This window comes from Neofelis nebulosa, chromosome 5, assembly GCF_028018385.1.
Source record: "Neofelis nebulosa isolate mNeoNeb1 chromosome 5, mNeoNeb1.pri, whole genome shotgun sequence".
NCBI classification, from domain to species: domain Eukaryota; kingdom Metazoa; phylum Chordata; class Mammalia; order Carnivora; family Felidae; genus Neofelis; species Neofelis nebulosa.
In genome coordinates this window covers 32,730,411-32,757,283 of record NC_080786.1, presented here as the reverse complement: position 1 = coordinate 32,757,283, position 26,873 = coordinate 32,730,411, and the positions used below count along the sequence as shown (strand labels likewise).

At 38.2% G+C, this 26,873-nt stretch overlaps 2 protein-coding genes and 1 pseudogene across 6 annotated transcripts in view; 2 read left to right on the top strand and 1 right to left on the bottom strand.

Annotated features, from left to right (window-relative positions):
- Nucleotides 1-26,873, bottom strand: part of NCK1 (NCK adaptor protein 1) — an 87,949-nt gene that overhangs the window by 22,303 nt on the left and 38,773 nt on the right. The gene's annotated exons all lie outside the window — the stretch shown is intronic.
- On the top strand, nucleotides 17,608-18,050 carry LOC131511887 (small ribosomal subunit protein uS15-like; annotated as a pseudogene).
- On the top strand, nucleotides 25,314-26,662 carry LOC131511885 (tripartite motif-containing protein 77-like). The gene is given in 2 exon segments (XM_058729969.1): nucleotides 25,314-25,761; nucleotides 25,764-26,662. Coding segments are annotated over 2 exon segments (1,347 nt in total).

Below are 26,873 nucleotides of genomic sequence, written 5' to 3'. Positions count from 1 at the left end.
TAAATTTAAGAGTTGGTGTGATGGCGCTGTAGGTTGTATACCCAGAACTTTCTCATTTCCTCACAATATCTCAATTATCCTTCTAATTGTCACCTCACTATTATTGTTTTAGCCATGCAATTGGGGAGGACTGACTCTAGCTTCAAAGCTGTATTTGGGTTAATCAAAGTCATTCCTTCCCATCAAAAGGATAATAATAAGGGAATTCTATAAACACTCCACACACATAAATTTGACAACTTAGAGGAAATGGACCAATTCTTCAAAAAATACAAATTATCAAAACACACTCATTATGAACTATATAATTTGAATAGCCCTATAACTATTCAGGAAATTAAAATCATAATATAAAAACTTTACCCCCCAAAAGAAATCTTCAGGTCCAGATGACTTCACTCAAGAAATCTACCAATTATTTAAAAAACTTACACCAGTTCTACATTATCTCTTCTAGGAAATAGTAGAGGGAGAAATATTTCCCAATTTATCTTTGAAGTTGGTATTACCGTGATGTCAAAACTAGACAACAACAGTATGAAAAAATGACCAACCAATATCCCTCATTAATATAGATGCAAATATCCTTAAAAAATATATAAGCAAGTGGAATTCAGCAGTATATAAAAAGAATTAATATGCCATGATCCAGCAGGGTTTTTTCCAGGGATACAAAGCTGGTTCAATATTCAAATATTAAACAGTATAATTCACATTAACAAGCCAAGAAAAATCATATGAGCTATTACTCAATGCAGAAAAAGCATCTGACAAATTCAATACCCATGATAAAAGTTCTCAGAAAAACAGAAATAGAAGGGAACTTCCTCAACTTGATAAATGGGATCTACAAAAAACCTACAGCTAACAACATACTTAATGGTTAAAGACAGATACCTTCCTCCTACAATCAAGAACAAGGTAAAGATATCCACTCTCACTACTCTTATTCAACAAAGTGTTGTAAGTTTTAGCCAGTTCAGCAAGGCAAGTAAAGGATATAAACAACACACAGATGAGAAAAGAAGAAATAAAACTCTCCTTATCTGCAGAGGACATGACTGATAACACAGATTCTAAGAAAGCTACCCAAAAAACCCAAAAAAAAACAAAAACAAAAAAACTCCATCCCAGTACTAACTAGTGAATTCAGCAAGGTCACAGGACACAAGATCAACATGCAAAAATTAACTGTATTTCTATATTCTATGAAGGAACACATGGACACCAAAATTAAAAATGCAATACCATTGGGGCACCTTGGTGGCTCAGTCGGTTGAGCTTCAGACTTTGGCTCAGGTCATGCATGATCTCACGGTCTGGGAGTTTGAGCCCCGCGTTGGGCTCTGTGCTGACAGCTCAGAGCCTGAAGCCTGCTTCAGATTCTGTCTCCCCCTCTCTCTCTGACCCTGCCCCATTCATGCTCTGTCTCAAAAATAAATAAACATTAAAAAAAAATTTTTTTTAAATGTGATACCATTTATAATTACTAAAAATGGGAAAAAATGAAAGCGGTACAAAGCTAATAAAACATGAAGGAGACTATATGTTGAAAACTATAAAATGCAGATGAAAGAAATTAAAGAAAATCTAAAAGTGTTTTTGAAATGGAAGACACAGAGTAAGGACACTAATTTTTCCCAAATTGATACACAGGTTTACATAATTCTTATCAAAGTCCCAGCAAAATTTTTTTGCTTATATACACAGTATTATTCTGTAATTTGGATGGAAGGGCAAAATAACTAGAATAAGCTAAAACATTTCTTTAAGTCAATATAAAATGATTTGGGGAAACTTATTATATAGATATAATAGTCAAGTTGTATAATATCAGCAAAGAAATAGACACGTATAACAATGGAAAAGAGAGCCCAGAAACAGACCCACAACAAATATGCCCAACTGGATTTTGATCAGGTATAAAAAGTAATTCACTGGCTGGGATATGGGGGAGTTTTCTCAACAAATGTTGCTAAAGCAAAAGGACATTAACAGCCACCACCCAACCCCTAGCAAAAAAGTACAACACCTAATCTCACATCTTATACAAACACTAACTCAAAATGAATGACAACCTTAGATGTAAAACTATGAAATTTTAAGAAAAATGTATCAGGATACAGAGCTAGGCAAAGAGTTCTTAGACTTGACACCACAAGCAAGATCCATAGAAGGAAAAACTCAACAATAGAAAAACAGAGGTAGAAAATGAACAAAAGACATGAAGAGACATTCACTGAAGAAGATATATAGATGGCAAATAAGGACATAAAAAGATGTTCATCATCATTAGCTCTTAAGAAAATGCAAATTAAAACCACATTGAAATGTCATACACACCTACCAGAATGGCTAAATTAAAACAGTAACAATACCAAATGTTGATAAAGATATGTTGAAACTGAATCACTCATACACTGCTGATGAGAATATGTTAAATGATACAGATGCTCTGAAAAACAGCTTGGCAGCTTCTTGTAAAACAAAACATGCAACTACCACACAACCAAGCAACTGTACTCCAGGGCATTTATCCCAAAGAAATGAAGTCTTACATTCACACAAAAACTTTTACCTAAATACAAAACAACTTTATTTGTAATAGCCCCAAATGGTAAACCACTCTTGTCCTTCAACAAGAGAATGGTTAAATAAACTGTGGTACATTCCATACCATGGAATATAATTCAGCAATAAAAAGGGGGAAAAAATAACTGATATATGCAATAACCTGAATGTAACTCCAGGGAATTATGCTGAGTGACCAAAAAAACCCCTAAATTAACAAAAACCAAAACCCAAAAAACACCAATCCCAAAGTTACACACTGTGTAACTCCATTTATAGGATATTCTTGAAATGACAAATCTATAGCAATGGTGAAGAGATTAATGATTGCCTAGGGTTAAGAAGGGAATGGGAATTGGGAGGGAAGTGGGGGTGGTTTTAAAAGAGCAACATCAGGGATTCTTGTGATGAAAATGTGTATCTTGACTATATAAATATTCATATATTGAATGTTATACTGTACTATACTTTTGCCAGATGTCACCATTGGGAGAAACTAAGGAGACACTGGATCTCTCAGTAAGTTGTAAGATTTCTTATGACTGCATATGGATCTATAATATCTCAAAATTAAAAGTTAAAAATAAAATACATTGATTAGAGATAAAAAAGCAAAACAAAAAATATAGAAATAATATTTTCACACTCCTGATGTAAGGAAGTCTTTTATTACCATGATTCCAGTATTAGAAACTACAAAATGAAATTTAAACTTTTTTACAGCAAAGGACAGTACCTACTGCTGCTGTAACAGATTATCATAAACTTAGTGACTTAAATTACCTTACAGCTCTGAAGGTCAGAAGTATGAAATGGGTCTTATGAGCTAAAATCAAAGTGTCAGCAGAGTTGTGTTCTTTCTGGTGGCTGCAGGGGAAAATCTACTCCTTGCCATTTCCAGCTTCTAGAAGCTGCCTGCATTCCTTGGCTCATGACTGCACCACTCTGATCTTTAGTGTGATCCTCACATCTATTTTGCTCACTTTAACCTTTCTGCCTCCCTCTCATAAAGACCTTTATAATTTACAGTGGCCCCATAAAGGTAATCCAAAATAATCTCCCCATCTCAAAATCCTTAACATATGCAAAGTCTCTTTAACTATATAAGGTGACATATTCACAGGTTCTGGACATTAGAATGTGTACATCTTTCAGGAGCCTTTATTCTACCTACCACCAACATCAAAAAACAAAGTTAAGAAACTAAGTTTAAAAACTGGCAAAGAACAGGGGCGCCTGGGTGGCTCAGTTGGTTAAGCATCTGACTTCAGCTCAGGTCATGATCTCACAGTTTGTGAGTTCGAGCCCCACGTCAGGCTCTGAGCTGTCAGCACAGAGCCTGAAGCCTACTTTGGATTCTGTGTTTCCCTCTCTCTCTCTGCCCCTGCTCCTCCACCACTCATACTCTGTCTCTCTCTCTCAAAAATAAACATTTTTTTTTTAATTGGCAAAGAACAAAAAAGCAATTATGGAAAAGAAAGGAGTCAAAAAGTACTGTAAAAGATCCACTTGAATGTCCTTATATACAGAAATGAAAACTAAAATTGAGGCATTAGTCTTTACCTATCAGAGTAACAGAAAATAGCCCAAGTTTATTCAAAGCTCCCCGGAATGTACAAAATATGCCTTCTACTACTTACTGGAATTGTAACTAAAAATTGATATAAAGGTTGTATCTTTTAATTATGGACATTTTCAACACATACATAGTAAGGAATAGTATAACGAACCCCCCACCTATCACCCAACTTCAATTATCAATATTCTGTCTTTGTGGTTTATTTATCCCCCCAATTTTTGGTGGGAGTGTGGAAATCCTATGATCTCACCTATAAGTACTAAGAGATAACACATACCCCATAAAAATTAGCAACTAATCAAGGGGCTTTTACCTTTTCTGCCATGGGCCTTCACCCCATAGCAAAAAGAAAGTTAAGTCTAGTAAAACCTATTACTCCTACTCAGAATAAGGTTTTAAATGCATAAAAATACAGAAGATTGCAAATACAATAAACTATATTGAAATTCAGCTATCAACATATTTTTTTAAAACTTGTGCCGTTAAAAATATAAGTGCTTCTTTATTAAGTTTAAAAGCACCTCCAATGATTCTTTCATCTCACTCAGTTTTGCTAAGTGTATTTAAATTAAAAAAAAAAAATTTATAGTTGGTTTGAACCAGGATCTAAACTAAGTCTATATACTGCACTTTGGTTAATGTTTTAAATCTCCTTAATCTATATGACACAGTTCTCTTTCCCCACTATTTCCATGGCATTTATTTGTTGAAGAACCTGGCTTCATTTGTTCTAGAGCACTTCCCACATTGTGGATTTGACTGAGGTGCATCCTCATGGTGTTCCTTTATCTTCCCTATCTCCTATAAATTGGTAATTTTATCTAGAGGCTTTACTCCCCTGACCCACCCCAGGTTCTATTATTGTTTTTGCAGGAATACTTCAGAGATACTCATGTGTACTTATTGGCATAAAACTGGAGGCACCCTATATCTGGTTGATGTTTAAAATGAATGGTGGATTCATAGTATCAAACTGATTCACCTATCATCAAGCTCCCCATCAAACCTTTACCTAATGGTTTTATCAGCCATTGATGATCACTGCCCAGATCTACTATCTCCAAAATGATGATTTGCTAGCTCAACCTGCTTTAGGAAACTGTGAATGTTTTACTAAGAACATTTATGATTACGCTAATATACAGACCCTAACAGGAAAGACAGAATATATGCTTCTGTGTGGTTAGAACACCAACTGGATATAGTAGGAACATCTGCCCTTTGTCTTTGACATAAATCTTTCCAGTCATATGTCTTTTTAACTTGGTTATTACATTTTAGGTACAAAAGTTTTCAAGAAAAACTTCACAATAATTGTCAAAATTTTAAATGCACATTTCTTTGAATCAGCAACCTACATACTACAGGAAAAAATAATGCAAGTATTTAAAGTTATGTAGAATGTTTGCTGTTTCACTGCTATGAAAAAGAAGGAATGAAATGTACACCAAGGGGCACCTGGCTGGCTCAGTCAGAAAAGCATGCAACTCTGGATCCTGGGATTGTAAATTTGAGCCTCATTGTTATGTGTAGAGATTGCTTAAGGATAAAATCTTTAGGGGAGCCTGGCTGGCTCAGTTGGTTGGGTATCTGACTTCGGCTCAGGTCATGATCTCACAGTCCTTGAGTTCGAGCCCCGCGTGGGGTGGTGCTGACAGGTTTGAGTCTGGAGCCTGCTTCAGATTCTGTCTCCCTCTCTCTCTGCCCCTCCCCCACTCACGCTCTCTCAAAAATATATAGAAACATTTTTAAAAATTAAAAAAATAATAAAATAAAACCTTAAAAAAAAAAAAAGAAATGCACACCAAGAGTGTCTATAAAGTACTGGTATGGTAAAATGGCCAATAAATATTAAGTAAAAATGCAAATTCCAAAACAAGAGGATTATAATTCTACTTTGAAAAAAATTCCAATTACAGATGTTTGTATAGGCATTAAAAAGTTCTGGGAGGGGGAGGCCTGGATGCCCTTAGTCAGTTGAGCACTTTGGCTCAGGTCATGATCTCGCTGTTTGTAAATTTGAGCCCTACATCGGGCTCTCTGCTGTCAGTTTAGAGCCTGTTCCAGATCCTCCGTCCCCTCTCTCTGCCCCTCCCCTGCTCATGAGCCTGTGTGCTCTCTCTCTCTTCCTCTCTCTCTCTCAAAAATAAACAAAAAACCGAAGTTCTGGGAGGATATATTGCAAGCTGTAAAAGTGATAGCCTCAGTCAGTGAGTGGTAAGGTGGGTAAAACTTAGTCCGTACGCCACAGATCTGCGTGGTTTGAATACATATTACTTTATTTTTTCATGTTTCGTTTATTTTTAAAGGAGAGAGTGCAAGCGGGGGAGGGGCAGAGAGAGAGATGGAGACAGAGGATCCAAAACAGGCTCTGTGCTGACAGCAGCAAGCCTGATGTGGGGCTCAAACTCTCAAGCCGTGAGATTATGACCTGAACCAAAGTCGGAGGCTTAACCAACTGAGCCACCCAGGCACTCCTACTTTATTTATTTATTTTTTAATGTACTATAAAAGATAAAACTAATGGAAAACTACCTAATAGGAACTGGCAGCCAAAATACAAAGTAGGGGTGAGGAAAATTGGAAAAAGTATGACAGAAAAAGCAATGTAAGAGAAATAAGGGTATGAAGTAAATTTGCTTTATAGTAGAACCACAACTAACACCTAAATAATTATAACATAAAGCAAAATAAAACAAAAACAAAAAAAGAAAACAGACAAAAACAAAAAAAACCACTAATAAGTTAAATTTCCTCTGAAGATCATTTCTTCAGTTAGGTAAGAGTTAATTTGAATTTAGAATCCAGACAGTAGGAAAAACGATGTATCTTTAAATATGACAAAACATCGTGATATTTACATGTTTACACTACAAGAGGAATAGCTATTGAGGCCAACTGAAAAAGCAAAGTAATGCTTCCTATCTCATGTCTACCCTGAGGCATAAACTAAGAGTAGAATGGGTAGAAACATTTGCACTATTTTAACAGCCATTTCTCTCTTGATCTCTTTTAGCCAAGCTTAGTTCAAATCATATAAAATGAATATAATGTGAAAACAGGGAGTAAATTCACAAACTACATTTACCAAACTAAATGTTTCACTGGAGAAGAGGCTGTTTCTCAATTAGAGGCCTTTCGTGGGGCACCTGAAGTTGGCTTGGGCACTAACTCTTATTAATTTTGGCTCAGGGCATGAGCTCACAGTTCATGGGATCCAGCCCTGTGTCAGGCTCTGTGCTGACAATGCAGAGCCTGTGTGGGATTCTCTTTCTGCCCCTCCCCTGCTCACATGTGCTCTATCAAAATAAATAAATAAACTTAAAAAAAAAAATAGTAGGAGCACCTGGGTGGCTCAGGCGGTTGAGCATCCTCTTTGGCTCAGGTCATGATCTCGCTGTCCGTGAGTTCAAGTCCCACAGTGGGCTCTGTGCTGACAGCTTGAAGCCTAGAGCTTGTTTCAGATTCTGTGTCTCCCTCTCTCTCTCTGTCCCTCCCCCACTCATGCTCTGTCTCTCTCTCTCTCTCTCTCTCTGTTAAAAATAAACATTAAAAAAAATTTTAAGTAAATACGTGGGTGAATATAGTAAGATTATTTTTTATCTTCTAAATGCTTTAAAACATGCATAGCTCTTGAGAAGGAATATTATAATACCATCATGGGGGTTCATATGTATAATTCATATGATAATTATTATATAAAGTGGGAAGGGCAACGGGACTTATTTGGTTGTAAGGTCTTACGTTCTTTTTTTTTTTTTTCCCCAGGGAACATTTCGCTTTTTATTTTTATTTTTTTTTTCAATATATGAAATTTATTGTCAAATTGGTTTCCATACAACACCCAGTGCTCATCCCAAAAGGTGCCCTCCTCAATACCCATCACCCAGTAAGGTCTTATGTTCTATTTGAAGTGGTAAAATATAAATTCTAGATATAATATGAAAAGTCAAGTATACATAGAATATTATAATCTTTAGGGCAATCACTAAAAAAATTGGACAAAGATATAACCAAAAACCAAAAGATACAATAAAATGGATACTAAGAAAGTATTCAAATAATCCAAAAGAAGAAAAACCTCCACAGTAAACAAATAATTAAACACAAATATATCAATAATTACACTAAATGGTCTTACACTAATTAAAAGACAGAGAGGTAGTTAGATTCAATTAATAAAAGACTATTAGAACCCCATTTTAGGGGCGCCTGGGTGGCGCAGTCGGTTAAGCGTCCGACTTCAGCCAGGTCACGATCTCGCGGTCCGTGAGTTCGAGCCACGCGTCAGGCTCTGGGCTGATGGCTTGGAGCCTGGAGCCTGTTTCCGATTCTGTGTCTCCCTCTCTCTCTGCCCCTCCCCTGTTCGTGCTCTGTCTCTCTCTGTCCCAAAAATAAATAAAAAACGTTGAAAAAAAAAAAGAACCCCATTTTAAATATGATAGCATAAAAGTAAAAGATCATGCAAACAGGAATCAAAAGAAAGGTAAAGCTGCTATATAAATATCTGACAAAGTAGATTTCTGAACAAGAAAAATTACTGGGTACAGAAACAAGAGATAATGAGAAAAAGGTCAATTCACCAAAATGACACAACAATTTTAAATGTATATGTACTTAACAGAATTGCAAAATACATAAAGCAAAAATTATTAAAACTGAAAGAAGTAAACAAATCCACTATTCTTGGAAACTACAACTACTCTCAGTAATTCACGGAACATGTATAAAAGCAGCAAAAAAAAACAAAACAAAAACAAAAACAAAACAAAAAAAAACCCCAAGATTTAAACAACATCATCAACAAAGAGAATCTAACTGACTTACATAACACTATACTTAACAGCAACATAAACATCTTTTCAAGGGCACATGGAATATTCACCAAGACAGATCATATTCTGGACACTAAAATAAACCTTAATGATTGTAAAAAGAATTGATATTGTACAGCATACATTCTATGACCATGACAGAATTAAACTAGAAACCAGTGACAGAAAGATAACTGGAAAATCTCTAAGTATTTGGAAATTAAACACTATACTTCTAAACAATTCATGTTATCAAAGAGGAAAACTCAAAGGAAATTAGTAAATATTTTGAACTAAATAAAACTGAAAACACAACATATAAAAATTTTTTAGATGCAGCTAATAAAGTACTTACAAAGAAATTTATAGTATTGTCATTAATAAAATGTTAGAAAACAAGTCCCAAATCAAAACTAGAAAAAGAGCATGTTAAACCCAGAGGAAACAAAAGGACATAATAAAGACCAGTAATCAGTGAGACTGAAATAGAAACTAGAGAAAAACCATTGAAACCAAAAGATGTTCTCTGAAAACATCAAGAAAATTGATAACTGTCTAGCAAGAATGACCAAAAAGACAAATTACCAATGTAATGAAACATAAATGAAAGAAACCTAAAACTAAAAACATAATGAAATACTGTTGCTATGGTCTGAAGGTTTGTGTCTCCCCAAAATTAATGTTGAAATCTTAACCTCCATAAGGTGATAGTTACTATGAAGCAGGGCTTTTGGGAGGTGATTAGGCCCTAAGGATAGAGCTCTCACGAATGGGATTAGTACTTTTATAAAAGAAATCCAATACAACTCTCTAACCCCTTCTACCATGTGAGGATACAAGAAGCTTGCAACATGGAAGAGGGACTCACCTGACCATGCTGGCACCCTGATCTCAGACTTCCAGCTTCCAGACCTGCAAGCAGTAAGTTTCTGCTGTTTATAAGCCACCCGGCCTACCGTATTTTATTATCAGCCCAAACATAATGATACAGAAACTGGTACCAAGAATTGAGGGTACAGCTGTAACAAATACTTAAAGATGTGGGAGTGGCTTTCAAACTGGATAATGGACAGAATCTGGAAGTACAGGCTAGAAAAATTCTACATTGCCAAGAACAGACCATTAAGGGTAAATTCTTCTGAAGGCTCAGAAGTGGGAGACATGTAGGGAAAGCCTCAATCCTTTTAAGAGAATCCCTAAGTGGTCATGAACAGAATGTTGACTGAAATACAGTGTTAAAAAAGAGACAACGGGGGCACCTGGCTCAACGGTGGCTCAGTTGGTTGAGCATCTGACTTCAGCTCAGGTTATGATCTCGCAGTTCATGAGTTCAAGCCCCGCGTCGAGCTCTGTGCTGACAGCTCAGAGCCTGGAGCCTGCTTCGGATTCTGTGTCTTCCTCCCTCTGCCCCTTCCCAGCTCATGCTCTGTCTCTCTCTGTCTCTCAAAAAAGAATAAACATTAAAAAAAAAATTAAAAAAAAAAAGAGGGAGACAATAGACCGAAAATGGAGTCCCTCATACTAAGCCCCTTGTCAGAAAACTAAGACTCAATACCTAGCATAATTGTAGTTTCAGTCTCTCCCAGAAATGTAACCTTTAACCAGTTGACCTGAAATTACCCGGTCAGCACCAGTGAGGTAATCCACCCAAAAGACCCCTTCCATCCTCCACAGGAAGGTGGCCTCTTTGCTAGAAACGTCCTTTTCCTGCCTTTCTCTACCAATAAAAGGCTTTAATTTTGTACAGCTCTTTGGAGTTCCTTTCTATCTGCTAGATGAGATGCTGCCCAATTCATGAATCATCAAATAAAGTCAGTAAGATCTTTACATTTACCCAGTCGAATTTGTTTTTTTAACAACAGAAAAGGCCAATCTGTAACATCTCAGACAGAAATAAGGTAAATGTTATTAGAAACTGGAGGAAAGGTGACCTTTGTTAGAAGATGGTAAGGCGCTTGGCTGAACTGTATTCACATCCTAGTGTTTTGTGGAAGGGTAGAACTTGTGAGGATGAAACTGGCTATCTGAGGCCATTTCTATGCAAAGTGTTGAAATTGTGGCTTGGTTTCACTTGAGTGCTTACAGTAAAACATGAGAAGAAAAATATCTTAAAGATATAATTGTTAATCAAAAGGGAAGTTAATTTAAAAGGTAGAAATTCTCAGTCTGCTGTACTGCCAAAAAGAAAAAAAAGAAGAGAACAAGCGAGAGAGAGAAAACACTTTCAGAACAGAACACTACGAGTGTGGCAAGAGATTCTTTGATAGAGATTTGTAAAGGTGTGAACATGGGATTCAATCAGCCACCCCAGCAGGAAATAGCCAATATGAACTGGAAGGAGACAAAGATGAAAAAAGACTGTCAGTGTTCTTAGATTTAATAGGATGCGACATACAGATATGCCACTGCAAATGTGAGATACTCTTCAAGACAAGGGAAGAAGGACCCAAAAGGTGATTCAGAGATCATTAAGGCCACCTCCCTTTAGGGGAGGGGAGGGGAGGGGAGAGGGGAGGGGAGGGGAGAGGGGAGGGGAGAGGGGAGGGAAAGGGAGGGGAGGGGAGGGGGGAGGGGAGAGGGGAGGGAAAGGGAGGGGAGGGGAGGGGGGAGGGGGAGGGGAGGGGAGGGGAGGGGAGGAAAGGAAAGGAAACACAACAGTACCAGGTGTCAATAAGGATGCAGAGCAATGGGAACTCACACACTGCGCTTGTGGGGATGCAAAACAGTATAGCCACCTAAAGGGTAACAGTTTGGCAGCTTCTTATAAAGTTAAACATAGATTAACCATATACAATGTCCTTGAAACAGACTCAAAAGGCTATGTATGACATCCTGGACTACAAAGCGTGAGGGGGTGGGGCGCCTGCGTGGCTCAGTCGGTTAAGCTTCTGACTTCAGCTCAGGTCATGATCTCACGGTTCCTGGGTTCAGGCCCCGCACTGGGCTTTGTGCTGACAATTCAGAGCCTGGAGCCTGCTTCAGATTCTGTGTCTCCCTCTTTCTCTGCCCCTCCCCTGTTCGGTCTCTGTCTCTGTCTCTCAAAAATAAATGTTAAAAAAATTTTTAAATATATTAACAAAAAAAAGCATGAGGGGGTGAAAAACTGTTCTGTATTTAGATTGTGGCAGTGATTATGTAACTGTGTCAAATCTCAACCACACTCTAAAAAGTGTGAATCTTCCTGAATGTAAACTAAAATATTTGGCAGAAAATATTCACTGCTCAGTCTGATACTTTAAATGGACTTGTTTATATTCACATATGATTCTGTATCATCATGCAATATACATTCACTAAGTTTTGCAGATCTTCAAATGTTGACATTTTATTATAAAATATCATTGCATTCATACAGCCTCTGGAATCTCCAGAGTAAAAATGGAAATTAACATCTCTGTTATAATGAAAATAGTCTGGTCTTGTAGACTCTTTAAAAGGTATGTTAGGAACCTCTAGAGAATTGCTAATCTAAATATAGTAATAATAACATCAGGCCAAACACCTAAAAATATATTCTTCCCCAACCTACTTTTATACATTTATTGGGTATATTTAGATATTAATGACACTAAGTCTGTCAAATCATGTTACCAATCATATTGTGTGTGATATGTAAACTATGAGGAAGGGTACAGTTTGCTATGTATATAGGCCATGATAAATATGACCATTTTTGGCAAGGCAATTGTTACATTCTGAGGAGAAGTATGGAATTAGCAAGTGATAAAAAAAAATTCTAAAAAGAAATCTCTCAGGCTAATACAAATGCAATTTTAGACTCTCTTATAGTTTAACACATAACTTGACAATTTCCTGTTTCTGATAAAAATCAGCAGAGTGACAATACCCAAGTGACTAACTCCGGAAGTTTGGTTGGGTTACAGATCTTTCAGTAAACAATGAAGGGGGGAAAAAAAATCCCCAAATACCTAACTTCAATATGCTGTAAGTAATGCAAAAAGACAAAGCAATTCATAAAATGATTTTATTCTATTCAATGTTTTAAGCCCTACTATCTTGTCAAGTAATTTTGATTGTTAAACACTCTTACAATGAAACAACACAGGTAAGAATCCCATCATGGGGAAAATAAAAGATTATAGGCTAGTCCGAAATAAAGGCTCTTAAAAAAAAAAAAAAAAAAATCAGGACTTTTTCTTTTTAAAATTTTTTTTTTTTCAACGTTTTTTACTTATTTTTGGGACAGAGAGAGACAGAGCATGAACGGGGGAGGGGCAGAGAGAGAGGGAGACACAGAATCGGAAACAGGCTCCAGGCTCCGAGCCATCAGCCTAGAGCCTGACGCGGGGCTCGAACTCACGGACCGCGAGATCGTGACCTGGCTGAAGTCGGACGCTTAACCGACTGCGCCACCCAGGCGCCCCGACTTTTTCTTTTTAAACAGGTCAAATAAAATGCCACCTTATTCTATTTAGTTTTGGAAATATCACTTTGAACATATCCCCAATAGAAGCAAACAAAACAAAACAAAACAAAAAAAACACAGGCAATAGTTCTGTGCACACCAAAATTAATTCAACAAATATTTACTAAGTAGTTTTTACAGACTAACTGGACACTGAGCTAATAAGGCCTGAGTAAAGAAAGGTATACCAAGCAAAACATGTTCTCAAAAAAATCAACTGTAATTCTATTTTTCAACAACTTATTTAATTAATGCTTTACTACTCCGTATATGATTATTTTGTCAGCTATCACAAAATTTTACTTATTACTCTGAATTATAAGCTGTATCAAGATCACCTTAAGAACATATCACCATTTTACACTCTGAAGAATATTACATTTTATATAATCTAAATAAGAAACCATTACACATTACCACTAAAGTGAAAGGAATAATCTTGCTAATATTACTAAATGATAAGTAATTATGGTATAAATCACCAATTATGAAAAAAAGTAACATAATGAAGAATTTACTGGCATAATTAATACAACAAATGTAAACACATTAACTGATTTAATCCTTATTGTACTACATGGCAATTAAACCTAAATGGGTTGGTAATCAACTATACTCATGTTTTTAATATGCATTTTTTAAACTGTGATACATATGATGGCCTGAATTTTTTCCCCTCCAAAATTCAGATGCTGAAATCCTATCCTCTAGTACCTCAGAATGTGACTGTATTTGGAGATAAGGTCTTTAAAGAGGTAATTAAGGTAAAACGAGGTCATTAGGGTAGCTCCTAATCCGGTAGGACTGGTGTCATTATAAGAAGAGCTGATAGGGGCGCCTGGGTGGCTTGGTCGGTTAAGCGTCCGACTTTGGCTCAGGTCACGATCTCGCGGTCCGTGAGTTCGAGCCCCGCGTCGGGCTCTGTGAGGACAGCTCAGAGCCTGGAGCCTGTTTCAGATTCTGTGTCTCCCTCTCTCTGTGACCCTCCCCCGTTCATGCTCTGTCTCTCTCTGTCTCAAAAATAAATAAACGTTAAAAAAAAAAAAAATTAAAAAAAAAAAAAAAAAAAGGAAGAGCTGATTACCAGGGCACCTGGGTGGCTCAGTCGGTTGGGCATCTGACTCTGGCTTAGGTCATGGTCTCATGGTTCGTCCGAGTCTGGCTTAGGTCATGATCTCAAGGTTTGTGAGTTCCAGCCCCACGTCGGGCTCTGTGCTGACAGCTCGGAGCCTGGAGTCCGCTTTGGATTCTGTGTCTCCCTCTCACTCTCTCTGCCCCTCCCCCATGTGTGCTCTGTCTCTGTCTCCCAAAAATGAATAAATGTAAAAAAAAAAATTTTTTTTAAGAAGAGCTGATTAGGACACACACTATGCAAAGACCATATGAAGACACAGAGAAGACAACCATCTACAAGCCAGAGAGAGGCCCTCAGAAGAAACCAATCCTGATGACAACTTGATCTTAGACTCTAGCATCCAGAATTTTGAGACAATAAACTTCTGTTAAGCCACCAATATGTGATACTCTGAAGGGCAGCCCTAGCTAACTGATACAATACACATAAAATTTATCATGTGAACCATTTTTAAGTGTCCAGTTCAGTGGCATTAAGTACGTTCATCATGCTGCACAATTATCACCACTACCCATCTCAAGAACAATTTTGATCTTGCAAAACTGAAATTCTATACACTTTAAATCATAACTCCCCTATACAGCCAAACTACCAAGTAAAATTAAGTGTAAGAATAACAGTCATTTTCAGACAACCATTCTCATAAAATTTAATTCCAATTTACACTGACTTAGGAAACAACCAGACAATATGTTCCAGCAAAACAAAGGAGTAAAGCAAGAAAAAAGAAGACACAGAATCTAGGAAGCAGGAAAACCAATGAATAAAGGCAAAAGGAATTTCCAAAATGCTAGCAAAAGTAAATTAAGATCAGAAGCAGATCTAGAATAAACAGTCCAAATTGGAGGATTCCAAAAAAAGAAAAAAAACTGGTAAAATTATCTGACAGATTAGGCTATTTATAGAACTGTTGGAATATGGGAAGGCTTAGCTATAAGTTCAAAGACAACAAAGAAAATTTTAAATGTAAACCATATAAATTTCTTATAAATTAAAAAAATTACATAAGAAGTAAAATTTAATCATAGTAGATGGGTCAGCTATAAACAATATGTATGTGTTTTATATAGTCATAATGATGAAAATCCTGAATATGAATATACAATTTTAACTAAGACAATAAGGCTAAGAAAGGTTAAGAAAATAAATGGGGCACCTGGCTGGCTCAGTAGGTACAGCATGGGACTCATGATCTCAAAATTGTGATTTCAAGCCCTAGCTGGGTACAGAGATTGCTAAATAAATAAATAAATAACCTCATTAACCTTAACAGACAATCAGTAGGTGTCTAAAATTAATCCATCAGGAGATAAAACAATTACATGTTTTTTATTTATCAAAGTAATACATGAATATAGTTTAAAATGTCAAATAGTACTATAAGGCCTCTAACAAAAGTTAACAGTCCTTTGTTCTCCTCCTCCTTTTTCCTCCTGCTGGTCTCAAGAAGTCAACACTTTCAACTTTTTACGCTGTTGCTTCTAAAAGAGCTCAAAAAATTTTTAAGTGATTACTTCTTGAGGCAAGGGGGTAGAAAAAGGAGAGCAAAGGTCTGCTATTTTTGTTATTAGGCCTTTTAGCACTATTTGACATTTAAATTTTTTTTTATATTTATTCATTTAAAAAAAAATTTTAATGTTTATTCATTTTTGAAAGACTGTGAGAGACAGTGCAAACAGGGGTGGTGCAGAGAGAGAGGGGGACACAGAATCCGAAGCAGGCTCCAGGCTCTTGGCTATCAGCACAGAACCCGATGGGGGGCTCGAACTCACGAACTGTGAGATCATGACCTGAGCTGAAGTCGGACACTTAACTGACTGAGCCACCCAGGCACCCCAATGTTTACTTATTTGAGAGAGAGAGAGAGAGAGAGAGAGAGAGAGACACACACACACACACACACACACACAGACACACACACACACACACAAGTGCAAGGTGGGGGAGGGGCAGAGAGAGGGAGACACAGAATCCAAAGCAGGCTCTATCTAGTCTCTGAGCTGCCGGCACAGAGACCGACATGGGACTCAAACCCATGAATGAGAGATCATGACCTGAGCTGAAGTCGGACGCTTAACCGACTGAGCCACCCAGGTGCCCCAGCACTGTCTGACATTTTCATCTATGTTCATATATTACTTTGATAATTAAGAAAAAATTAGAAAACCTCACTGATCCGTTAAAAATCAAACTTAAGTCAACCAAAATGGTGAATAGCTAGCTAGCTGACATTCAAGCTGTATGAGCATCCATTTTCTCTTCTTTTCATAGTAGTGTTTCAGCTTCCTTCTCAGACCCTATCCTCTCCATCCCTGCCCCCATCCACCAATTCTATATTGCCACTCTTTAGGTGGAGTTCCAACCCAGGGGTAGTATATGCAATCAAGCACAGCTAATCAGAATATTAAATCCCCTTATTTCCTGTGACTAGTGAAGAATGGGCTTAAAACAAGTTGTTCATTCAGAAAGTTTCTTAGGATGTCTACAGAGGTTACTGGGAAAGCACTCTCTCTTTTCCCAACAGACTTAAACCTGAAAACAGAGTAAATGTCACTATACAGAACCCGACAATGAAGCTGAGAGGTGCACAGAGATTAGATTCTATTTTTTGAGCCTCCAATTCTAATTATTCCTCAACCCAGAATCTATCCCTGGATATTTCACTTCATAAACCAAAATTACTTTTCTGTTAAAACAAACAAATAGGGCCAATATACGATAACGAGCACCTGAACTGAAAGAAAAAATAGAGTATCAAATTTGGTTTTTTGAAGTTTGTTTGTTTACATAATCTCTACACCCAGCGAGGGGCATGACTCACAACCCCAAGATCAAGAGCATGCTTTCAAATGAGCCAGACCGGCATCCCAAGAGTGTCAAATTTAAAGGAAAAAAAGCACACTCTGTAAGAAAGACTTCAGAAGTAAGAAAAATGCAAAAGCAAGGATAAAATAAACTAAATGGACATTAAGAAAACCCTAATAGCAAGTACAGACATTCCCAAATTTAACAACTCTGTGTGTTATGTGTAAACACTCTGGACCAGGTTTAATGAAGGCTAACACTGGACTCTTCCATTGCCTGATTGTTGCCTCATAGCTCGCATGCATGCTCCCAGAAAGGGCCTGTCCCAGTTGGCTCTGCCTTATCGCCACAGCGTCCCCACCTGGCTGAAGTTGCTGTCTGCCGACGTGAAGGAACAGATCTACAAACTGGCCAAGAAGGTCCTGACTCCCTCATAAATCAGTGTAATCCTGTTGCACAAGTACATTTTGTGACAAGCAATAAAATTTTGAGAATTCTGAAGTCCAAAGGACTAGCTCCTGATGTTCCTGAGGATCTCAACCATTTGATTAAGAAAGCTGTTCAAAAGAATCTTGAGAGGAACAGAAAAGGATGTTAAATTCCCACTGATTCTGATCAAGAGCTGTCTTCACTAGTTGGCTTGATATTATAAGACCAAAGGAGTCCTCTCCCCGCAATTGGAAATACGAGTCACCCACAGCCTCTGCCCTGGTTGCATAAATTTGACTATGTACTCACGCAATAAAATCATTGTCTAACTAGAAAAAAAAACTAACAATGAAAACGATGTGGATCTTATGAACCAAACCCCTGATTTAACCAAGCTTTCACCTGTGTATTATTTATCTTTCCAAGGCTCTACTATGTGCTAGACACAGTATGAGCTATCCAGCTTACAAAGATAAGTCTGTCCTGAAAGAGCTTACAAGCTAGTGGAAAAAGTTCTATTTCTTGCTAATATTACTTCATCTGTAATGCTGACTTACATTAAACTTATTCTGCTCACATGAGCATCACAAACTATGCCAATTGCATTTGCAAACTGGGTCTAATGTACTGTGAATGTTTATATACATTTAGATACACCTTTGACTAAGCCAGTAAAACCACCTGTCTTCACTTCTAGTTTCCAGATTCCACCAATTTTAAAGTGTAATATAAAAACAAATGGTCTGCCTTTAACTCCAAAGGCCTTAAGAACAAAAAGTATAATGGTCCTAAGGAGGCAAGCTAGGTACCAGTATAAAAAAGACAGATCCAGAGAAGCAGCATAACAACTTTATACCCACTAGTTCTAAGACAAAAGCTGGGCATTCTGGTTTTATTCTCTTCCCATAAGTTAATGCCAAAAAGGGAGCCACTAATATTTGGAGAACAATTTTTCTACTCACTTGTGCCATCAACTGTGGAGGTTCTGCAAAAAACAAATAATCTTCCTGAGACACCGAAGTAGGGATTTCATTCAGTCTAGACTGCCTCTAACCCCTAAGAGCTGGGGAGAAAAACCCTCATAAACAAACCTGTCCTTTACCTAAGGGGAATGGAGCTCCACTAGGTGACTGCACCCTCAAAAACAAAATGGCAGTCAGAAACTAGAGAACAAAGGTCATGATAATAAAAGTAGATTTAGGTTAATCTCTTACATCTTTGTCACTATTATCTCTAAATTGATTCCATATTTGGCTATGTGGGCTGTAAAAGAAAAGGAATGAGAGGTTTAGATTTTCTAGATTTTCTAGAACTCACCAGCCAAGTTGACAGAACCCCCAAGAGGTTTTGGGTGAAAACAGCTTTAAGTGGGGGGGGCGGGGGGGGGGGGGGAGGCGCACATGTTGGTTGGGTATCTACTTCAGCTCAGGTCATGATCTTGCAGTTCAGGAGTTTGGGCCCCATGTCAGGCTTGCTGCTGTCTGCGCAGAACCTACTCCAGATCCTCTGTCCCCACTCTCCCCCACCCTGTTCTTCCCACTTGCACTCTCTAGCTCTCTCAAAAATAAACATTTAAAAAAAATTCTTTTAAATGTTTATTTATTTTTGAGAGAGAGAGAGCACAAGCAGGAATGGGACAGAGAGAGGGAGACACAGAATTTGAAGTAGGCTGCAGGCTCCAGGCTCTGAGCTGTCAGCACAGAGCCTGACACGGGGCTTGAACCCATGAGCCATAAGATCATGACCTGAGCCGAAGTCGGATGCTCAACCGAGCCACCCAGGCGCCCCAAAAATAAACATTTTTTAAAAATTATTAAAAGAACAAAAGAAACTACAGCCTCTGAGATCTGATTCAAAGAAAAAAGGAGTATAGGAACCAATCCAGGCCTGAGAACAGAAAACCCCACACCACTCTCACATTAAGTGAAGTAATACTCCACAGGTACTTGCAAACTGTTAGATTACCACATACAAAGGCCTAGGTCTTGAGGGTTAATTCTCTTCCACCATCAGTGAGCCATCTAGCTTCCTCAGGCTATCCCTAATCTGCAGGGCTGGGAGTTGTGTCCTAGGACTATTCAAATACTAGTTTGATAAATAAGGATCTTCCAAGTCCAGGATCTGCACCTGAAGGTGCAGAAGGTGCACTGCCTCCTTCAACTTTGTACCCTAGGCAACGTGCTTGCCTTGCTCTAGTCTCAGCTCTGCTCTACTGCTCCTAGAAATAAAACATACTTAACAAACAAGAGTTGCCATTAAACTGCCTTGCCATTAATTATGAGTCAAGGAATGTCACATTAACTTCCTTGAAACTCCATTTTCTTATTGGTAAAATAAGAGAACTGAATCAGATTGTATCAAAAAGTCTCCTGAGTTATATCAAAACTACGATCATATCAAAATTATTAACTAAATTTCTCCTTAAATTATCTGGACTAAATAAAACCAGATCTGTATTGTGTTTTCTAATGTTTTCATCATCTTAGCCCCTTGGTATTCTAGTCTTTACTCTTTAATATACTCTTAATTACCAAATCTCTTTTAAGTGTCATTCCAAGTCATGTTTCCAAAGTTGTACATATTTCCAAAAGAATACACACAGCACAGGGGACAGTGAAACTATCATTTCCCCATGCTATATAGTACAAATAAGGTTTAGATTATACCATCACATTTAGGAACCATATTCTCCTAACATATACTAAAACATGTATGTAACGTGAAATTCAGGACATATTTAACATGCAATTAATCATAATATGAGTATTTTCACATTAACTGCTATACTTAATTCTAATTCTCCCTCATGTTCTCCATGTGCTTATGTAATTTGTATTCAAAAATATTTTCAGGGCTTTACCACTTAAGCCTTACTATTAAAATTGGCTTATATCTTTATCTTTTGGCTTATGCATGCAATAGGACCTACCAGAGAGTTACAGAGAACCAGTACACTATCACTTAAAATTCCTAGGGGTGGTGGAGCCTGGGTGGCTCAGTCAGTTGAGCATCTGTCTCTTGATTTCTGCTCAGGTCATGATCTCATGGTCGTTAAGATCGTGCTGGTAGCACAGGGCCTGCTTGGGATTCTCTCCCTCTTTCCCCGCTCCTCACCAGCTTGTGCTCGCTTGCAGGCATGCTTTCTCAAGATAAATAAATAAACATTAAAAAAAAATTACTAGGTGTGAAAATGCTTTCTAAAGTACAGTACTTATCTACTCCGTAGACACCTCACATTTATCCCTACAAAGTTTCTGCTTCTGTGCTCTATAATTCAGTAAAAAGTAACACTATCAATCTAGTTATCTGGATTAATGAAACCCTATTCAGTCAATCCCTGCATCTCAATTGTTGTCCTTTTTACCTCCTTCATAGGACTCAAATGATTCCATGTTATCTCCATTCTCACTACCATCACCTTAGTAGTAATGAAGGCATTTGCCTCCTTAAGGTGTCTCTTGCTTTCCAGTCTTATCCGCTTCCAGTTGGAAGCATTTGGTTTTCTTCTTAGGAAAAAAAAGTATCAGAAAACAAGAATTCCTTCTTTTATGTATCTGCTATCTAGACTTAAAAACTAAGTAAAAGGTCTCATATGTGTTTATTTTGAGGTATAATCTGAAAAACAAGGGAAAAAAGACTAAGAACTCTGAAACTATAATGAAACTCCCTTTTGTAAAGTTATGAGAAGATTCTGGGAAGACGGTGGCATAAGAAGCCCTCCAAATTTGGTCTCTCCACCTAGACAACAATTGTACTAGCAGAATCTGTCTAATTGAACTATTTTACAATTTTGGAGACTACCCCAAGGCTTGAAACTTCCAGAGGAAGTCTTGGACTATGAACTTTGGTTAATTTCAGTTAGCTCAACAATGGCTAGTAGTAGCATCTTCCACTCCCCAGGCCCATGCCACGTAGCTGTACATTAGTTCCAAGAGCAGCTTTCAAGAGTCAAAATGAGCAATAAGGATCCTGTCATCCATATATCAGGGATCTGTGTTCTGACAGTTGAACGATGCTTCTGATCACTGAGGTGCTGACAGAGGCATATGCGCACGTGCGCGCGCACACACACACACACACACACACACACACACACACACCAATTATGTAAGCCCTTTTCCCTCAGGCTGAAGAAAATCTAATCCACAGGGCTGGAGTCTTTTTTAACCTTCTCCTTTCAGGAGCCAGACACTAAATAACTAGTAATAGGGGTATTAAGAAAGTCACCACATATATCCAGAAAAAGGCACAAGCTCAATGAAGACCTGAGGAAAGCTTAAGTTTATACTTCAAAGTGGTTCCTGGCACAGAGACAGTTTACGACAATAAAAACAAAAACCCAGGAAACCCTGGGGAAGAAATAATCTGATTTTCAGACTTACCACATTATTAAATTCACACATTCAGTTTTCAACAACCAATGTATCAGAAGGGATACAAAGAAACATGCAAGTATGATCCATTCAAAGGGAAAAACCAATAGTAACCATCCTGGAGAAAGACCAGCTGACAAACTCACCAAACAAAGACTTTAAACAAGTATCTTAAAGATGCTTAACTAACTAAAGAAAGTAAAGAAAATGATGTGTGAACAAAATAATAGTATCCAAAGAAATAGAAAACCTAAGAAATTCTCCAGCTGGAAAGTACAATTACAAAAAGGAAAAGTTCACCAAAGGGATTTAAAGACAGATTTGAACAGGTGAAAGAAAGTATCAGTGAGCACGGAGACAGGGCAATTGAAATTAGCAAGCCTGAGGAACACACACACGAACACACACACACACACACGAACACACACACACACACACGAACACACACGAACACACACACACACACACACACACACACACACACACACCAATGAGACAATAAAGGATCTGTGGGACACCAGGAAAAGAACCAACAGATGCATTGTGAGAGTGCCAAAGGGCAAAGAGGGACACTAAGGGGAAAAGAGATTATTTGAAGAAATAATGGCTGGGGCGCCTGGGTGGCTCAGTCGGTTGAGCGACCGACTTCAGCTCAGGTCATGATCTCATGGTTTGTGAGTTCAAGCCCCGCGTCAGGCTCTGTGCTGACAGCTAGGAGCCTAGAGCCTGCTTCGGATTCTGTGTCTCCCTCTCTCTCTGCCCCTTCCCCACTCATGCTCTGTCTCTCTCTGTCTCAGAAATAAACATTAAAAAAATTAAAAAAAAAAAACAAAAAAAACAAGAAATAATGGCTGAAAATGTCCCAAATTCGGTAACAGACATGAATTTAAACATCCAAGAAGCTCAACAAACTCCAAGTAGGATAAACGCAAGAAATCTATACTGAGATATACTATAAATGAAAATATTAAAAGAGAGAATCTTGAAAGCAACAGAAGAAGTGAATGATCACATAAAAGGGATCCTCAATAAGATCACCAATAGATTTCTCATTAGAACTTTGGAGGATGCAGGGCACCTCGGTGGCTCAGTTGGTTAAGTGTCTGACTTTGGCTCAGGTTACGATCTCATGGATCATATCAGGCTCTGACAGCTCAGAGCCTGGAGCTTGCTTCGGATTCTATGCCTCCCACTCTCTATGCGCCCCTTCCCCCACTCATGCTTTGTCTTCTCTCTCTCAAATATAAATAAAAACGTTTTAAAAAATAATAAAAAAAAAAAGAAACATTGGAGGAGAGAAGACGGTAAGTAGAGTTGACCCTTGAACAATGCAAGGGTTGGGACCCTTTTGCAGTCAAAAACCCATGTATTCTGGCTTCCCCAAAACTTAACAACTAATAGCCTTCAGCTGAACAAGAAACCTTACTGATAACATAAACAGTTGATTAACACATGTTGTATGTTATACGCATTATATACAGTATTCTTATAATAAAGTAAGCTAGATGAAAGAAAATGATAAGAAAATCGTAAGAGAAAACACATTTACAGTTCTGTAGTATAAAAAATCTGCATAATAGGGAGCCTGGGTGGCTCAGTCGGTTAAGTGTCCCACTTCAGCTCAGGTCGTGATCTCACATTTGTGGGTTCAAGCCCAGCAATGGGCTCCACATGGACAGCTTGCAGCCTGGAGCCTGCTTCAAACTGTGTGTCTCCCTCTCTCTCCCCCTCCCCTGCTTGCACTCTGTCTTTGTCTCTCAAAAAATAAAACATTAAAAATAAATTTTTAAAAACCTGCATAAAAAGCAAAGGAAACAATCAGCAAAACTAAAAGGAAACCAACAGAATGGGAGAAGATATTTGCAAATGACATATCAGATAAAGAGCTAGTATCCAAAATCTATAAAGAATTTATCAAACTCAATACCCAAAAAACAAATAATCCAGTGAAGAAATGGGCAAAAGACATGAATGGACGCTTCTCCAAAGAAGACATCCAGATGGCTAACAGACACGTGAAAAAATGCTCAACATCACTCATCATCAGGGAAATACAAATCAAAACCACAATGAGATACCACCTCACACCTGTCAGAATGGCTAAAATGAACATCTCAGGCAACAACAAATGTTGGCAAGGATGCGGAGAAAGAGGATCTCTTTTGCACTGCTGGTGGAAATGCAAACTAGTGCAGCCACTCTGGAAAACGATATGGAAGTTCCTCAAAAAATTAAAAACAGAACTACCCTATAACCCAGCAATGCACTACTAGATATTTATCTAAGGGATATAGGTGTCCTGTTTCAAAGGGGCACATGCACCCCGATGTTTACAGCACTGCTATTGACAATAGCCAAAGTATGGAAAGAGTCCAGATGTCCATCAACAGATGAATGGATAAAGAAGATGTGGTATATATTTACAATGGAGTAATACTCAGCAATCAAAAAGAAATGTTGCCATTTGCAACTATGTGGATGGAACTAGGGGGTATTACGCTAAGTGAAATTAGTCCAAGAAAGACAAATATCATATGACTTCACTCATATGAGGAATTTAAGATGATGAACATAAGGGAAGTAATAATAATATAAAAACAAGGAGAACAAAACATAAGAGACTCTTAAATACAGAGAACAAACTGAGGGTTGCTGGAGGGGCTGTGGGTAGGGAGATGGGCTAAATGGGTAAGGGGCATTAAGGAGGACACTTGTTGGGATGAGCACTGGGTGTTATACATAGGGGATGAATCACTGGAATCTACTCCTGAAATCATTATTGCACTATATGCTAACCAACTTAGATGTAAATTTAAAAATAAATAAATAGAAATTAAATTAAAATTAAAATTAAAAAGTAACAAATCTGCATATAAGTTTACCTACACAGTTCAAATCCATGTTGTTCAAAGGTCAACCATAGACTGACATATTCAAAATACTGAAATAAAAAACTGTCAACTAAAATCCAATGTTCGACAAAACTGTCCTTCAAGTTCTTGCTCAGAAAGGAAACAGCACAGATGAGAAGGGAAGCTTCTCTTGCCCTCTCCCACCCAAATCCTCCTCTTCCTGAACCTGTACAGTTTAGGTAGAGATACAGAACATGGGTTCTGGGTGGTGGGGGCAGACAGGAACAGGCAAGAGAGCTTCCCGGAGGAGAAGAGTGACAGGAAGAAACATGGATTCTACTTTTGTGTGCTGCGCCCCCAGTCTGCTTATCTGTTCCATCTGCAAGGACTATTTCACAGACCCTGTCACCATTAACTGTGGACACAGCTTTTGTACTCCGTGTCTCTGCCTCCTGTGGGAAGATCCCCAGCATCCTACCTGTTGCCCTGTATGCAGGGCAGTATCTCCACGCATGGACTTCAAAAGCATTATTTCTGCTGAGGGACAAGCTCGGGCTAAAAAAGAATCAGTTCCCAAGCAGTTACCAAGGTCTGCCAGGCAGGTGTGTTGGATACACCAAGCACTAAAGAATATCTTCTGTCCAACTGACAAGAGCCTGCTGTGTTTGCAATGCTCTCATTCGCCAGGGCATACCACTCACATACACTGTCCAGTTTCACAGGTCGCTGAGCACTGCAGGGAGAAACTTCTGATGCAAATGAAATCTATTTGGAAAAACAGAGAAATCAGAGAAATATAAACAAAGAGTACAACTTACTTAGAGTATGGCAGGGTTTTGTAAATCTAAGGATGGTGATGATCAAGGCTGAATATCCTAAGGTGTACCAATACCTCCACAAAGAAAAGCAAAAACATTTAGAGAGCCTGGCAATTGAAGGCAAGATAATTTTTCATCGACTCTGGAGAAATGTAGCTAGAATGCTTCAAATGGGGAAACTCCTGAAAAGAATCTATGAGGAGCTGAAGGAAATGTGCCTCAAAGCAGATGTGCACCTGCTCCAGGATTCGGAAGACATCATAAAAAGGAGTCAGTTAGTGCAGGCGCACTTGCCCCAGCCTGTGGACCCACAGCTCAGTGAGTGGACAATCACTGGGATGTCTGAAAGGCTTAACAACTTCCGAGTGTATATTACATTTGATGATAACATAAGGAATTACGGTGTGCCTCTGTTTGAAGACCTGAGACGTTTGCAGTGCTGTCCTGACCAAGACCTGTGCTGCAGTCCAGCGAGTTCACAGTATAAGCCTTCCTGGGCAGCTCAGGCTGCCTTCACCTCTGGCAAATATTACTGGGAGGTGGATGTGGGAAACTCTCAGAATTGGATTAAAGGACTTTGCAGGGAATCCTGCACAAAACACCATGACTTGCTGCTCAACTCTGAGGGTATCTTTCTACTTCTGTGTGTCAACGTGGATAACCATTGCTGTCTCCTCTCTGCCTCCCCGCCACTGTGCCACTACATTCCAAGACCCCAGGGCTTGGTAGGGGTATTTTTAGATTATGAATTTGGTATAGTAAGCTTTGTTAATGTTGCCAAAAGTTCCCTCATTTGTAATTTCCTTTCCTGTTCCTTTTCCTTCCCTCTCAGACCTTTCATTTGTTATGGACCCAAATGATCAGGAACAGCTCACAAACCTGACCAAGGTCTTAGCAATTTTAATAGCTGGGGAGGGTTCTACCCTGGTGACTTCTTGAGTGGGGAAAATCACTGATACCTCATGGTCTTGAACTTCATTTTACCTTCAGGAGATACATTTGCTGTATTATTTTTTAAAGCGGTGACACTGTGAAAGATGTACATTTATCTTTTCTATTTTATTGAAATAA